Source organism: Bombyx mori, chromosome 11, assembly GCF_030269925.1.
Source record: "Bombyx mori chromosome 11, ASM3026992v2".
Lineage (NCBI taxonomy): Eukaryota > Metazoa > Arthropoda > Insecta > Lepidoptera > Bombycidae > Bombyx > Bombyx mori.
In genome coordinates, this window is record NC_085117.1 from 10,973,124 (window position 1) to 10,989,330 (window position 16,207).

The 16,207-nt window shown below is 36.8% G+C and overlaps 3 protein-coding genes across 6 annotated transcripts; 1 reads left to right on the forward strand and 2 right to left on the reverse strand.

The window, feature by feature from the left end:
- Positions 1–7: 7 nt before the first annotated feature.
- Positions 8–3,275, reverse strand: GSTo4 (glutathione S-transferase omega 4). Its single transcript, NM_001114989.1, has 5 exons — positions 3,230–3,275; positions 2,884–3,051; positions 1,660–1,817; positions 322–558; positions 8–142 (listed from the first exon to the last, which is right to left on the reverse strand). The coding sequence occupies exons 1-5, from the start codon at positions 3,273–3,275 to the stop codon at positions 8–10; spliced, it is 744 nt and encodes a 247-aa protein (NP_001108461.1).
- Positions 3,276–5,221: 1,946 nt separating this feature from the next.
- Positions 5,222–8,452, reverse strand: GSTo1 (glutathione S-transferase omega 1). The gene is given in 5 exon segments (NM_001046666.1): positions 5,222–5,444; positions 6,580–6,825; positions 7,730–7,887; positions 7,997–8,164; positions 8,237–8,452. Coding segments are annotated over 5 exon segments (765 nt in total). The 5' UTR covers positions 8,262–8,452; the 3' UTR covers positions 5,222–5,276.
- Positions 8,453–9,319: 867 nt separating this feature from the next.
- Positions 9,320–15,545, forward strand: GSTo2 (glutathione S-transferase omega 2). 4 transcript variants are annotated; one of them, XM_062670844.1, is made up of 6 exons: positions 9,320–10,400; positions 10,478–10,600; positions 12,271–12,438; positions 13,348–13,505; positions 14,831–15,070; positions 15,358–15,545. In XM_062670844.1, the coding sequence occupies exons 2-6, from the start codon at positions 10,543–10,545 to the stop codon at positions 15,502–15,504; spliced, it is 771 nt and encodes a 256-aa protein (XP_062526828.1). In that variant the 5' UTR covers positions 9,320–10,400; positions 10,478–10,542; the 3' UTR covers positions 15,505–15,545.
- Positions 15,546–16,207: the final 662 nt, after the last annotated feature.

Genomic DNA, 16,207 nt, shown 5'->3' on the forward strand with positions numbered 1-16,207 from the left:
CTTTTATTTACAACAGATCTTCAATCGATTGTACTTCGAACTTCCCTGTCTTATATTCGGCGTGTAATTTATCCATGACATCTTTAGGTAGTAGGTATTGACTGACGGCGGGATCCTTGTACATGTTTTCTATGTAGGCAACCTAGAATTTATAAATTAGATTTCAGAAAGGCAAATAAATATCTAATAATACAATCAAAGTGCCTTTAAAATTTTAACGAATTTGGTGTAGATCTTCGATTTACGTGTTTGACCTATGTTTATATAGTTAGGTTAGGTTAGTTTAAATCATTCATACAAAAGGTAAGGTAAGGTATGTACCAGTAAGTCGAATTTTGCGGATTTAATTTTGAGTTTTTCATCGTTCATCGATTGAATTCTCTCGAACCACGGCCAGATCATGTAGTCTGCGAATCCAGGCTTTTCGCCGCCGAGAAATCTTGTGCCACGATTCCTTAACTGTCCCTCGAAAAATGTAAGAGCTTTGTGATAACTCATTAACGTTTCATCGTTGATCGTATCGGGCGTTCTCATAACTTTGAAATACATTACAAATATCTGAAATTGAAGAACAATTTTTTACCGTTTTCGTTTCTCTTCTTCAACCCGTGTCTACCCAATGCTGAGTGTAGGTCTCTTCATAATATTATGGATAATGCACTCCATTCTTTTCGGTTCTAGCCTTTGGCATCCAGTCGAGCTATTTTGACCAGGGCGTCGATCCGCCTCATGGGTTGCCTGCCCCCGTTATGACGTCCAATACGAGATCTCCACTCCAGTACTTTTGTGCTCCAACGATTGTCAATACAATGGCCGTGTGCTTTTCTTTCCCTATCTATGCTGATAGCCTTCAGAGGCTACTTCAGCTTTTCCTTGACGTGTAGGTGAGCTCACGGGGCTAAAACCGGAGTGTTGCTAGCACTGGCCCTAGCAAGGGCAGTGCTCGCAGAATCTACCACCGGATCGGAAACGCGACCCATTGAAAAGATCCGGCGAGAAACTCAGTGGGCTGTGTCTATGGGTTAATTGATCGTAGAGCCCTTTGTCAAGCGCAAGCGACGGGTTCGGCGAGGACGGCGACCGGTGCTTGAGGTACCTAAAGGCACCGTTAATGGATCGGGAGGATCCGTAATGACATGTTTAGGACGACGTCGACTGTTTACCATTCGGTCCACAGGATCCGGTATGAGGCCATGTGCCACCGGCCCACTTCCACTTTCTCAGAGCAGTCACTTTGGCTATGTCAGTCAAACCAGTTCTGCGGATTTCAGTATTGCGCACCCTATCCCGTAGAGAAAAGCCTAAAAGCCCGTTCCATGACCCATTGCGTGACTTGCATTTTGGTCATAATTTGCTTTGTGAGCAATGATCACATGGTACCTTGACGCCCTGTGATGATATGTGGAGCCGTGTTCGTGTAGGCAAGTGATTTAAGAAAAAAGCACACTCCTATTCATTTTTATTCTCTTGTATGTCTTTGTATAACTCTCGTAAATATTACCTATATGTACTGAACAAAACAGGCAACTACAACACACATACATCACCGATTGACTTCCTTACTTTCTGAAATAGACTCTGAAAATAATGGAAGCATTTCATTCTATTTTTTCACTTTCATCCCGATTATTATGAATAAATATTTAATAAAATACGTACAGGCTCGGAAGCTTCAATAATTATTTTTTCATACGCTTTCTTTATTGGATCCTTTGAAATTAAAGGTATTTCGGGGTATACCTCCTCTAAGTACTCTGCGATGATAAGACTTTCGCAGATACATACTCCATCTTCCACCTCAATTGTAGGTACTTTACCTGAGTTATTTAATAAAATACTATGCTAAGTAACTGTACACAATACAATAGTCTTATTTAAATAATACTAACATTCTGAATTCCAATTAGAGTTTAGCTAGTAAATACTTTAATAGTACATTGTGCACCAAGGGAGAAAAGTTGGACATTTCCTCCCGCGTTTTAAATTTCCACCCGAGCCGAAGGCGAAGGTTGCAAACACGCTGGAGGAAATGTCCAACTTTTCTCCCGCGGTGCACATACTATTTTTTCTCCTACCATGCCGAAAGTTCGTGGAGTACAGAGCCGGGGTCCAGGGGCGAAGCCCTGGCTGGGGCTAGGGGGGCGGGAGGAAAGAGTGCATGCTTCTATTGATAACTGGCTTCAACGTTTAAAGGACTGTATTGCAGCCAATGGATACCACTTCGAATAAGCTTTTTATACTTTAAATTGTTTTATAGGTATTTATGTATTAAACTAACACACTGTAAAAGTAATAAATGTTATTTGCAATAGAATTTTTTTTTCCTTTGTCTCAGTATTTATGGCAAGACTAGGTATATTAGTTTGTTCACCACAACGGTAGTCGCCACCCTTGAAACCGAAATGCAATAGTGCTTCATGGCAGAATAAGACAGGTTGGTAGTATAAATCCGTGAGAGCTCACAAGATGCTCTATCACTAATAATTATTAGGCAGATTATAATTTTTGTGGGTTTGATTTTTATTACACAATGTTTGTCCTTCATCTTGGAAGTCATTCGTGAACATTTGTTATGGACGTATTTCAATAGAAAACTAGGTCGTTCAATACGAATGCACCAAGCATTTTATCATTTTAGGCCACGACGATTTCCTCCCACTAGCATCGCCAAAATGGCCGGTTCTCTCTGCCTACCTCTAGCGGATTCCGGCGAAGTTCAGTAGGTCACTTTTCCACATCGTGGGCGGCCTACCCATGCCAATATCAGGTGCGCGCTTTACGAACAATACGCACTGCACACTGTCACTTCAACATCGCGAACAATCAATGAAAATAAGAATAACCCCGGAAATTACATTCGGAAAGCACCGTGATTGTACGTACCGAATATACTTTTTGTCGGCAACCATTCTGGTTTATTAACGAGATCAATATTTATCACTTCGTAATCGATTTGCTTTGCGTTTAACGTTAATATTGTTCTCTGTGCAAAGGGACATAAACGCATGTTATAGACTCGCAACTTTCCGCTCCAAGGTGGTAAAGGATCGCCTGTAATAAATAAAATTTAATTGGAACTTCCTAGCTTATTATGTAGGTTTTTGTTATTTATGACTTTTGTGATGATCATGAATCACACATAGAATTTTATATTAAAAGTAAACATTGAATGTTAAAGACGTCATGTTATAATCATTAACAGTTAGGAAGTTTGTAAATCGCCATTTACCTTTTCCCAAATGCTTCGTGTTAAAGTTAATTTTTGGTGAGACCATCTTCGTTTACTCTATGATTATATGGATTGTCACTGATCGTAATGACTTGGAGACAAATAAATTTACGCACTGTTAAGATTAATAATAACGTACGAGTTTATCAACAGACAACCAATGTATAAAAAAGTCGTAGGTATATAATAATTATCGCCGTCTAAGGCAGGACTATCACGAGTGTGGAGTAAATAAATACTTCAGTGCGAATTTGATAAGCTTTGGCCTTTGTTGAATCATCAGGTTATACCATGAAAGGCTTCGGCAAAAAAAAAATTAGGTTTTATAGATATTTTTTATACGATATCTTATGTAATAGGCTTTATTATAGACGAAAGGGTATAATAGCATAACAGCAAATAATAGCATAATATTGTAAATTCTACAATTTTATCATTTATTTTATCTTCCAGTTCTTATCTACTTATGCAGATAAAAGTAACTACTGAATTCAGATTGCAAAGTATATTGTGTAGGTATAAAGAAACTGAGCATGTAATTTTTAAACGCTTCTTTTCTTATATTAGTCTCAATTTTAACAGTAGAACGGCTGCCCTACCCTTCAAAACGAAAAGCATTACTGCTTCACAGTAGAAATAGGCAGGATGGTGGTACCTACCCGTGCGGACTCAAGTTGTCCCACCACTAATAAACCTACAGGTTAATTTAAAAATAAATCCTTCAAATAAATAAAATAAAGTTAATGTAGATACCACCATTTCCAAATAAACCCAGAATTGTATTCTTGCGTTGATCTTGGACATTCAGTTAATAATATAAATACGAAGGCCACACTGCTACAATCAATAGTCTAAACTAGCGTATATCAAGTTAATGTACTAACCCTACCTAACTGATATTTTTGATCAATCTGTTTGTTTGTTGTGTTTAAATAACACATTAAAGTGAAGGAAGTTTTTCTCGAAAATTTTGTGTTGATTTCTATAGGTAGTGAGACAAAATCAATTAAATGCCTAGTGGAGCCCATTGACATCAAAACATTTTTTTTATTTATATTAAAATATTTCTATCCTGAAACAGTAATGCGTTTCGGTTTGATTGGTACAAACTGAGACCTTAGAAACTTAGAACTGATATCTCAGTAGGTGTCGGCATTTACGCTGTATATGGTCTTCGGTAACCATTTAATATCCGGTGGGCCGTGAGCTCGTCCACAAACCTAAGCTATAAAACATAAAAAGCAAGAGCAGTGCTTCGCAGAATCAACCACCCGATCAGAATCGCGACCCATTGAGAAGATCCGGTCAGAAACTCAGTGGACTGTCTTTGAGTTAGTTCACTCGTCAAAACTTGGTCGTAACTGACAAGTTACACCAGGACGGTGATCGGTGCTTGAGGGACCAAAAAGCATCGAGAGGATCCGGGGGATCCGAAAAGATATGTTTCGGGCGACGAGGCTTTGCGTTAATCGTCTGGGTCGGATAGGTAATCGCGGCGGCCACAATAAGAGTGTAATTTATGTTGGTTCGTAGGTTCGTGGAATGCACTAACAGAGGTTTTTGTGAGAAAAATATTTATTTCCTATAGTGGCGTCGGATGACAAAACTTTAGTGGTTAGGAAGCGCGCGGCGTTCGTTGCTTTGGACACTGACTTCGTTCGCCTCAGGTCACCGGTCCGAGGCCCCCTCACCTCTCGTTGAACCCCGCGCACTCCCTCTTACAAATCTTGTTAATTTAAAACTAAGCAAAAAATTTGCTAACTTCTTTTAACAAAACGAATTCACCACACAAACAAACATACACCAAATGTACCAATCACAGCTCCAAATTTATATTTAACGTATCGCTAACAAAGAGGATTATCACGTCGCGGCCCTTTGTCGCCAAAAATGACAATATAGTAATGACTACTTACTATCGGGTGAGCCGTACGTTCGTCGGCCTGTAACTAATAATTCAAAAACTGAATTCAAAAAATAAAACCACTTTCTCTGAAAATTATACTTTATTTTCATTGTATTGTTCCAAGCTTCATAAACATGCTTTTTATTCCTTCTTTTTCCTGGGGCGCATGCAGCAAACAGCACTAGTGTCTAGCATATTGTAATTGGCATCTCCTTTGGCGCGAGACTCAATGAACTTCGCATGGGTCTCTGCTGCTAAGAAGTACGACTTCACAGCAGGCACATTTTTCATGGCTTCAATGTAAGTAACCTGACAAAACAGTGATAAAGATCTGTTCATATCAATGATACATAAATTCTACAGATTGTCGTCGTCGTGGCCTAAAGCATAAGACGTCCGGTGCATTCGTATCTAGCAATGCACCAGTATTCGAATCCTGCAGGCGGGTACCAATTTTTCTAATGAAATACGTACTCAACAGACGTTCGCGATTGATTTCCACGGTGAAGGAATAACATTGTGTAATAAAAATCAAAACCGCAAAATTATAATATGCATAATTACTAGTGGTAGGACCTCTTGGGAGTCCGCACGGGTAGGTACCACCGCCCTGCCTATTTCTGTCGTGAAGCATTAATGCGTTTCGGTACGAAGGGTGGGGTAGCCATTGTAACTATACTGAGACCTTAGAACTTATATCTCAAGGTGGGTGGCGCATTTACGTTGTAGATGTCTATGGGCTCCAGTAACCACTTAACACCAGGTGGGCTGTGAGCTCGTCCACCCATCCAAGCAATTAAAATAAACAGGTTTTGTGGTATTTATCTAAGATAATTAACAGATTTGCGGAGGTCTTCTATTATGTGTTCTATGTGGCGCTCTAAAGTAATTAAATCGATTTCTGTTCCTAAGCACCTGAATTGCCTAACTTAGCCTTTCACTTTGTTTGTCTTTTAGGTCTCTTAAAAATAGATTTATTCTCTAATATCTACTTGATTTTCCGGCGTCTTTGTAAAAAGATAGAAAAGAAAAATCAACATAATTACTTCAGTGTGTCACATAGGTCACCGGTGACCTACACAGCAGTCAATTTTTTTATTTTTATTTATTGCTTAGGTGGATGGACGAGCTCACAGCCCACCTGGTGTTAAGTGGTTACTGGAGCCCATAGACATCTACAACGTAAATGCGCCACCCACCTCGAGATATAAGTTCTAAGATCTCAGTATAGTTACAACGGCTACCCCACCCTTCGAACCGAAACGCATTACTGCTTCGCGGCGGAAATAGGCGGGGTGGTGGTATCTACCTGTGCGGACTCCCAAGAGGTCCTACCACCAGTGAAAATGTTTTAAAGCAAGTGTAAAATAATATCCTGAGTTCATAGGAACAATCAATCAATTATAGAGCAATTAGATTAAAATAATATACAAAACTAACATACCAGTCTCTCATATTTAGTTTTGTCAATGGCAAACTCAGCTTTTCCAATCAGGGGCAGAGCCTCAAAGCGCTCTAAAAATGGCCAAAGGGTGTAATCGACCCACCCAGGCTCGTCCCCATGTAAATATTTAGTACTGCGCGTTTCAAGCTCTTTTTGTAGTCCCTCAAGTCCTTTGTGGTATGTCTCTACCATGCTTGGCTCGAGAGCTTGTGCATTGAATGCTGCTGTATAGTAAGCTGATTGTGCCTAAAATGAAATATACTTTTAATGGTTCTTTTTAAATTCATAATATGACAGTTAATCAGTTTTGTATCATAATTATTTTTGTTTTTTTTTTTTTGTAAATACTACTACACTTTTTAATCTATTGAAACCCAAAAATGTAATTATTTTTTTTCGTCATTGCTGTCTTTGTGTTATCAGGAATTTGTCTTATCTTGGGTCATATGGGATTTGTTATTCTTTGACATTCTTATTAATAAAGTCATTCACAGATTCCCTATGGCAGATTATACTTTATATCATATGGACTGAAACCACCATGCACCATGGGGATGAAAGGCAATTTATATTTTCCTCCAATGTTGAGACTGTTTCCATACTAATTAAGTCAAAATCAGTTTGTTAATTTAGGTGTGACAACATAACAAGTAGACACAGTAACTTTTGTATATAATATTATAAAATAACATTTGCTATTTAACTTCTAAATTCAACACCACAAAAGTAAACTCTACAAGTCTTTAAGTATCAATATGTTATTTTTACAATATCCAATATCCATATATTTACAAAATCAAACAATCCAAGACTCTCAATTATGATATAAATTGTATCCTGTCAACCTGTTACAACTAAATGAGATTGCGTTTAATAATTCTATATAAGTGTTCAAACAAACAAACAGAGGAAAATTGCTGTTTTGGATTTAAATACTTTTCCTTAGTTCCCTTTTTATTTTAACTTTTCCTCAAGGTGCACAACATTGTACTGTTTTATATGATGATATTTTCACGTTATTTTACCAAATCTGCTATAGTATATAATCTAAACGAACCATTGAAATTTTATGAAATTTATATTAAGCACACTGAATACATTCTTAATCGTTAACTTCATTAATAAAAAAATGTATAAAAAAAATACATACTGGAGCAAAGCTCTCAACGAGAATTTTGTCTTGAGCTCTGCGCAGAGGGTCTGATGCTTGCAGAGGAATCTCTGGATACTTTTCATCAAGATAAACATTTATAATGTTGCTGTCAAAGAGTGCCTTACCAGGTTCATATTCCAAAGCTGGCACAGTACCTAAGAGTTAAGTAACTTTGTAGAACAATTAAGCACTTAGTAAATAGTCATGATTAAATAAATTAGGATTCAATCATTGATGATTGCATCAAAGCTACAGAATACATACCCTTCGGGCTAAAGTTGAAGATCCATTCAGGTTTCTGATCTAAATTGATAAAAACTAAATCGTAAGGTATGTTTTTAGCATTTAAGGTCAGCACTGTCCTTTCGGCGTAAGGACAAAATCTCATAGCAAAAACGCGAAGTTTTCCACTATATGGGGGCAAAACATCTCCTGAAAAGAAGACAATAAATTTATTGACAAATATTACTAATAAATCGATTAGTTAAATTTTTCATTATTTACCGGTTTGTAAATGCTTCTCGGACATGTTAAAAGATGTAACTTTTTTTTAAGTACAAAATAAATTAGTGTCTACGTGAAGTGTAGCCTTCTGATGTCTTTTGATCTAAATTATTGAAGTCAATGGTCTTCAATAATTAAGTTTCAATTCGTTGAAGACTCCTTGCTTTGCTTCTAGAATTTTTTATTGAGAAAAACAAGAATTGTAGATACCACCAGTACGAGTTCAAGAAATGAATTGAATGAACTCTCGAATATATTAAGTGTATAATCTATGGAATGAACTGAATTCTGAGAATCATGAATGGGATAACCACAGATAACTTAAAATAGGTACACTACACTAGGAAAACTGAGAAATCACTCCTGACACACTTAATTGATCAAACAGCTGATTCAAGTACCTATTTAACACTTAATAATTCTGTAATGAAGTAAACACATTGTTTTGTTTAAATAGTGTAATATTAACAAATTTTAATAAATAACGAAGTTCGGTGCATGTAACTATAGCTATAATAGCTATGGCCAAGTGAAGCTTAAAATAATTTAGTTTGAAACCAGAGGATCATAAATTATATTTACGACTTTTGAGTGTGTAGTGTAGAACAAGGATTCCCCAAGGTGATTGTCCAGAGATCAACTTAATCGAAAATTGATTTTGTGTGTCGACGAGGTCTAAAAATCTGAGGTATCAAATTATTTTGGAATAGGAGTCTTTTACCCAAAATGATTTGGGAATCCCTGATGTCGATTCTACAGACTTTTGGAATTGCTTGTGTAGGCTTTAATATTACTGTGCAATGCAGAAAATGACGAACATGTAAATTTGACCATATCATCGTAACGTAGTGTTTATATACATTCTATTTAACTCTCTCGCTTGTTTTTCAGAACCGCTGGCTCCAAGTACGTCAATAAAGATTCATTCAGTCAATCAAAATGGAACGTGTAGACCGAACGTAGAACATTAAAAATATGTGAAGAAGTGAACCTCACCACTCCAAGATGAATGAACAATAAGAGCAAATTGAAATTACATGTCATAGATAATAAATACATGGATTTTATTTATGAATGCGTAGTAGACTTGCGCAAAACATCACTTCCCAATGTAATGTGATATGACATCACTTTTACAGATAGGTGATATTACTCGAAAACATTACACATCACTCATAACATTACTCGGTGCGTTCAAAGTGATGTGTATAAACACATCACTTAGGTAATGATTCGGGTGTATAGATACAATGTATTCGTCGTCACAGTATCTATTGAACGCACCGAGTAATGTTAAGAGTGATGTGTAATGTTTTCATCAATCATTACCTAAGTGATGTGTATAAACACATCACTTAGGTAATGATTCGGGTGTGTCATTACAGTAGTGTATTACAATACAAAGTATGAACTTTGTATTGTAATACACTGTTATATTACTTGACAGATTGACTTACTTAATAATATAATAATTTTATTTTTTACTTAATATAATTTATTGTGGGATGAACGGATTTCATATGGCGACTTAGACTGCAAATTGAGCTCGACAATAATGTTAATATACGAGAGCAGTAGATGCATTGTTTCGGCGCGATATCCTCAAAGTGCATCCAAGGAGGACTGTACTTTCATTTAGACGCCGTTATTTCTTTCACTTATTAAACACGCATTAAAACAAATAATAAAACTATCTTCAAACAAGTGCTTAAGTAATTCAAATCAAACACAAAAATTAATATAAAATATTACTAAACAATTACGAGCGACTAGCGATTTTACAAAAGTTGCGAATAAAAAATTAAGTAAGTACTTGCGGGGAGCTACCGGCTGGCCGCATGAAAAATATAAACACAAATACCTATATTAAAATTCAGACGTACCATAGGTATAAAAATGTACCTAGCGGCCAGGACATACGGTTCAAAATCACTAGGAATAATTCCGTGTCGCTTGCTCATTTATTTTGCGTCGATCGGTCTGTCTCGCTCGCTCGGTTCCGTTCATGTATTAAGCAACATTACACGACAAAGAAAGAAACATGTTGGGTGATAGTGTGATGTTTGTTTCCTTCGCGTAATGTGTGATGTTGCATTACATCGTAGAGTAATATTACCCGAGTAATATCACTCGCATTACTTACACATGTCTAATGCGTAGATATGTAATGAAATTGTAATAAAAACATGATAACTTCCACTGTAAGTCTGGCCATGCACCTAATATATTCGTCGTTTCAAGGTGTTCGAGTTATCAGTCAAGTATTAGAATACGTCTTACCTTATACTGGTGTACCATTTCGAAATATGTCTGCAATTAAGGACAGCAGAAATATCAACTTTAACACAAAGCATTTAAGGAAAGGTATGTATGTATCTATGTAACAATTCATTATTATTATATCTGGCTGAATCACTGTTTTACATATCTACGGAGTGAAATTATTTTAAAGATGATTTTTATAAGTGAGTTATAGCCGAACGATAATTTCCTTGACTGCTGTAATCGAGAGTCCTACCACCAGTGAAATTAAACGTAATATTGCTAACAAATGAAAAAAGTTCATATTTCTCTAGAAGAGGACACATCGTACCTTTAGAATTGAAGTGGTATAGCCAAAAATTTTAAGAAATGAGTTTTATATAATACTTTGAACTACCTACTTAAAACATGTATTCTATCTAAACATATAAATAAAATTGGAGTGTCTGTACCGCTTTTTACTACATGCATATGAATATATATACGGTACGTACACCAAAATAACATTTTTTACAATTTTTGTCTGTCTGTCTGTTTGTTCCGGCTAATCTCTGGAGCGGCTGAACCGATTTTGTTGAGACTTTCACTAATAGGTAGCTGATGATATAAGAAGTAACTTAGGCTACTTTTTTTAGACTAGCTCGCCCCGCGGCGTCACCCGCAGTTATTGTCGTACCTCGCGCAACATGGCGGGCTTCGCCTATCTATACATATAAATAAAATTAGAGTGTCTGTTTGTAATATTGAAATAGCCTCTTTTTACTACATGCATATGAATATATATACGGTACATACACCAAAAAAACATTTTTTACAATTTTTGTCTGTCTGTCTGTCTGTTTGTTCCGGCTAATCTCTGGAGCGGCTGAACCGATTTTGTTGAGACTTTCACTAATAGGTAGCTGATGATATAAGAAGTAACTTAGGCTACTTTTTTTAGACTAGCTCGCCCCGCGGCGTCACCCGCAGTTATTGTCGTACCGCGCGCAACATGGCGGGCTTCGTCTATCTATACACATAAATAAAATTAGAGTGTCTGTTTGTAATATTGAAATAGCCTCTTTTTACTACATGCATATGAATATATATACGGTACATACACCAAAAAAACATTTTTTACAATTTCTGTCTGTCTGTCTGTTTGTTCCAGATAATCTCTGGAACGGCTGGACCGATTTTGACGGGACTTTCACTGATAGGTAGCTGATAATATAAGGAGTAACTTAGGCTACTTTTTTAGACTAGCTTCGCCCCGCGGCGTCACCCGCAGTTATTGTCGTACCGCGCGCAACATGGCGGGCTTCGCCTATCAATAATAAACTTTAATGCTTCCGAAGCGAAGTGAGGATGGGTCGCTAGTCAATAATAAAATTTATTATTTTTGCGAAGCGAAGCGAGGGCGGGTCGCTAGTCAATAATAAAATATAATCTTTCCGAATCGAAGCGAGGGCGGGTTGCTAGTCAGTCAGTATATAAAATTAAAAATTCAATTTAAATTTAGATAAAAAAAAAAAACAAAGTACACCAAGCCAGTCGCGCGGTGATAGTAGACCAGTAGTTGCAGCTCAAGATTTCGGGACCTCTGTGAAACAGAATTTGTATCTCGCAAAGGCGACGACTTGCTATAGTGTCGTTTTCAATACTTTTTAATGATAATCACATTTTAAATATCATTAAAAATATTCATTTAGATATAATAAAAAATTAGTACTATGTACGCATGCCATCTTATGTCGATGCGCTTTCTAAATAGTTAATTGTTTTATTTGCAGGTGATCCTTTACCGCCTTTCAATGGAAAATTGCGAGTGTACAACATGAGGTATTGCCCCTACGCTCAGCGAACCATTCTAGCTCTTAACGCGAAACAAATTGACTATGAGGTTGTAAATATTGATCTGATCGACAAACCTGAGTGGCTGACAACTAAAAGTGCCTTCGGTATGTGTTAGTGTATTAATATTATATTAGCGAAATGTAATATCTAGAGTTGATATTTGAATATTTTTACTCATGCTTTAATTAAAATTTTCGGATGAGAACCTGTAGCAATGCGCCCGCTATAATTCTCTACTAGGGGCTGTGAGCTCGTTCTCTTTTCATTGGCGTAGAGTTCTCTACCCCGTATACAAATTCAAATTCAAAATTCAAATTGTCTCAATAATGTTGCACTGTACGTAGTTTTCTACCGGACGTCTCTAAATCTTATCATCTGACTTTTATGCAACATATGGATTTATCTATAAAACACGAGTCAAAAGTTTCGTGTTTCGGATTGCGAATCGATTATTTTCTAAATTTTTTTTGTGCCTACGGTAGCCCGTTGAACTTCGACCTTCGTTCTTAACTCAGATGAGGTTGAGGTACAATTTCAAAAAGTAACCGATATCCGGTATATCCGATACGCCACGCCGGTAACGATGAACCGTAGTCGTCTCTGTGCTTGTCGTGCGAATATCTGATACTCTGCGGTCTGTTGGTATCTCTTCACAACTCAAGGTATCGGAGATATTTATATTCGTTGTTTGTACCACATTCTTATACATGTGCCCAGTTTCAATTAAAGTAACAATCCTAGCAATTTCATTGGCGTTTAGATCTGGAATTCTCAGTTTGTTTGCAGTAACGATTCAGACGTAGAAAGATAAGAAAGCCAAGTTTAATTTCAAACTCTAAAGCAAAACTTTAAAAAAAACTGAAAGAAGGTCTGAAAGAACAAAATAATGAATACAAATGGATCGATGCTGTAATACTAATGGTAATGTGGTCAGTACATTAATCTAATAATAAAGACCTGCCAACGTATGAAATTCTTGTTGATAAGTAAAACATTTGCTTTTCAAATTTCAGCAAAAGTTCCAGCGATAGAAATAGCAGAAGATGTGACCATTTACGAAAGCTTAGTGACAGTTGAATATTTAGATGAGGTCTATCCGAAAAGGCCTTTACTGCCGCAAGATCCTTTGAAGAAAGCATTGGACAAAATTATTGTAGAAGCATCGGCGCCTGTAAGAAATGCATGTTTGTAAAAAAAATACAAATTAGCGGAAGGGCATGTTACAATCGTTTAGATTCTAACACAGCCGTTGTATTCATTCAATTCAATATAATGTCTTAATGCGGGCCTTGGTCTTCGTGTGTCCGTCTTGGATGATCATAGAAAAATACTAAATTACAGAAAGTATTACATAAACTCTTTCCCATAACACTATCATGCGGGCTCGGAACATGCCCTTCCGCCAGTAACCATATAAAATTAACTTAAAACTTTGTTAAATTATTTGGTCGTATAACATCATCGACCTTTTTATTTCTGTGAATAGTTAAGATGAAGTGGCAGTGGGTTGGTCATATATGCCGTAAAACTGACGATCGCTGGAGTTAACGGGCTCTCGAGTGGAGACCGGGCAACGGAAAACGTAACGTGGGACGCGCCCTGGTTAGGTGGTGCGATGACCTCCGAACGGTGGCCCGCAAGAGGTGGATGTGGAGAGCCGAGGACTGGGCTCAGTGGTGTGGATTGGGAGAGGTCTATGTCCAGCAGTGGACAATTGTGGGCTACTGATGATGATGAAATAGTTAAGCAACTCACGGCCTACCTGGTGGTCAGTTAACTACTGAAGCCCATAAACAGCACCTAATTTAAGACATGAGGTCGAAATTTCTATAATACATAATTGTATTGTATAAGCTTTGTCCTACTCTTCGTACCGGAACGCACGATTGCTACGCGGCAGAAATAGGCGTGGTGTCGATGCTCATGCGCACGTCATTACAGCTGCTGGAAGTACAACAGCGCTCTTCGTTTTCAATTAAAAAGAACGACTATAGGGTCGTGCTACCTTCATACAAAATTAATTTGGAAATGTGAAATAAAAATTTAATAAATTAACTAACTAACTTCGATTTTACATCAGATGTAGTTAATTATTAGGGTTTCTTTGACACACTAGGGTTCTGGTTTACTTAGAAGACAGTCAGTACACCGAAAGCTATACGGTCATATTAATGACATGGTTACGTAATGCACTATAATTATTTTTACAGTTTAATTTCGTGTTTCTTTTTATTCTTTCCGAATCGTTCGAATACATTACGCTTTTCGTTGTATAATGAACTTAATTTTAATTATGTCTATGGCTTTTTTTTTGTTGTTATTTTAGGCAAACGTGCATACGGCCCACTCGATGGTGAGTGTTTACCGTCGCACATGGATGTCAGCAATGGCAGCGGCAGAGCCAAACCGCTGCTTACCGTAAAGAGAACAAATGCTAAAACCGAAGAAAATACTAAATCTAATTAATAGTTTTATTAAATTAAACGTTCATTTCAGATTCAGTCGCTTTTTATAAAGATTCTAAAATTCTCCGACACTGTCAATGAGGAGCATGTTGCTGCGTACCACAAGGCTTTAGATTTCATCCAGGAACAGTTGAAAAACCGAGGCACTGTGTTCTTGGACGGAAGTGAACCTGGATACGCTGATTATATGATATGGCCTTGGTTCGAGAGGCTTAGGGCATTTGCACATGATGAAAGAGTGAGACTTGAACCGTCTAAGTATTCTTTACTGGTAAGGACAACCTTCATCATTGTTTATACCAAAATTATATATGTATATATATTGCGCTGTAGTATCTGGGGAAGTGGCACAGCACACCAGCGTCTGTCTGCGGAAATACTGGCTAAGTTTTCTCCATTCTTCTGTACAGAGCTGAAGCATGTAAACTAATAAATGCGTCTTAAAAATAATAATAAAATAATAATTCCTTTTAAATCATAGGTATACCGAAAAATTCTCAAGCTCAAGCAAGCAATTTCTCTTTTTCATGTAAATATGATTATTAAATTAATTTTCAGTTGGAGTACATAGACAACATGTTGAAGGACTCTGCCGTGAGCCAGTACTTAATTCCGCTGGAGATTTTGGCCAAATTTCATGAAGCCTACACCAAAAAAGAGAGACCGAACTATGAATTGTTAAATGAATGTTTGAAATCATTTTAAAATATGTGTTAATAAATTCATAAGAATTCATAACAGTAAAATCTGTGCGTTTTTATAAACAGTAACACCATGTTTTTTATTGTGTTCAAACGAGGTATTTTTGGTCCACTTATAGCGAATGGTCATCATTGCTCATGAACATTGATATTGTCAATTGCACAACCAAGCGTTTTCAATGAGCTCTAATTAAGCTCATGTATGTGTTCACATGTGTGCTCTGGAAAAAACTTGCAGCTCATTCCCGACCCAGGTGACATGGGTAAGCCGATCTGAATGAAGGCAGTGGTTTCAGATCGACTTCACTGACAGATAGCAAGAAAGAAAACTGGACCATTATGAGAAATTCCTTATTTTATATAGGACAAACAAAATCAACATCAATCTGTAGACACAGAACATCAAGTACAATAGTAAATCTTATATAAGTTAATTTACTTAACATAAATAAGATTTACTACTACTTACATAACATTTACTAAGGTTAAGGTCCTCGAAATGGACAAATTCGAAAAGCTTAAAGGATCACTTTGTTGTCAGTCTGTTTATCTGCAAGATGCTTAAGATCGTTTTCTTAGGAACGAGTATAGGTATTAGGTCAAAATTAGTAACAATAAGGTCTACAGAAAGAAGTCATAATAATGTAGTGCCTTTGTACATAATTTTCCTATTACTCTGTACTGTGTCTTGTTTTCTGTGTGTACAT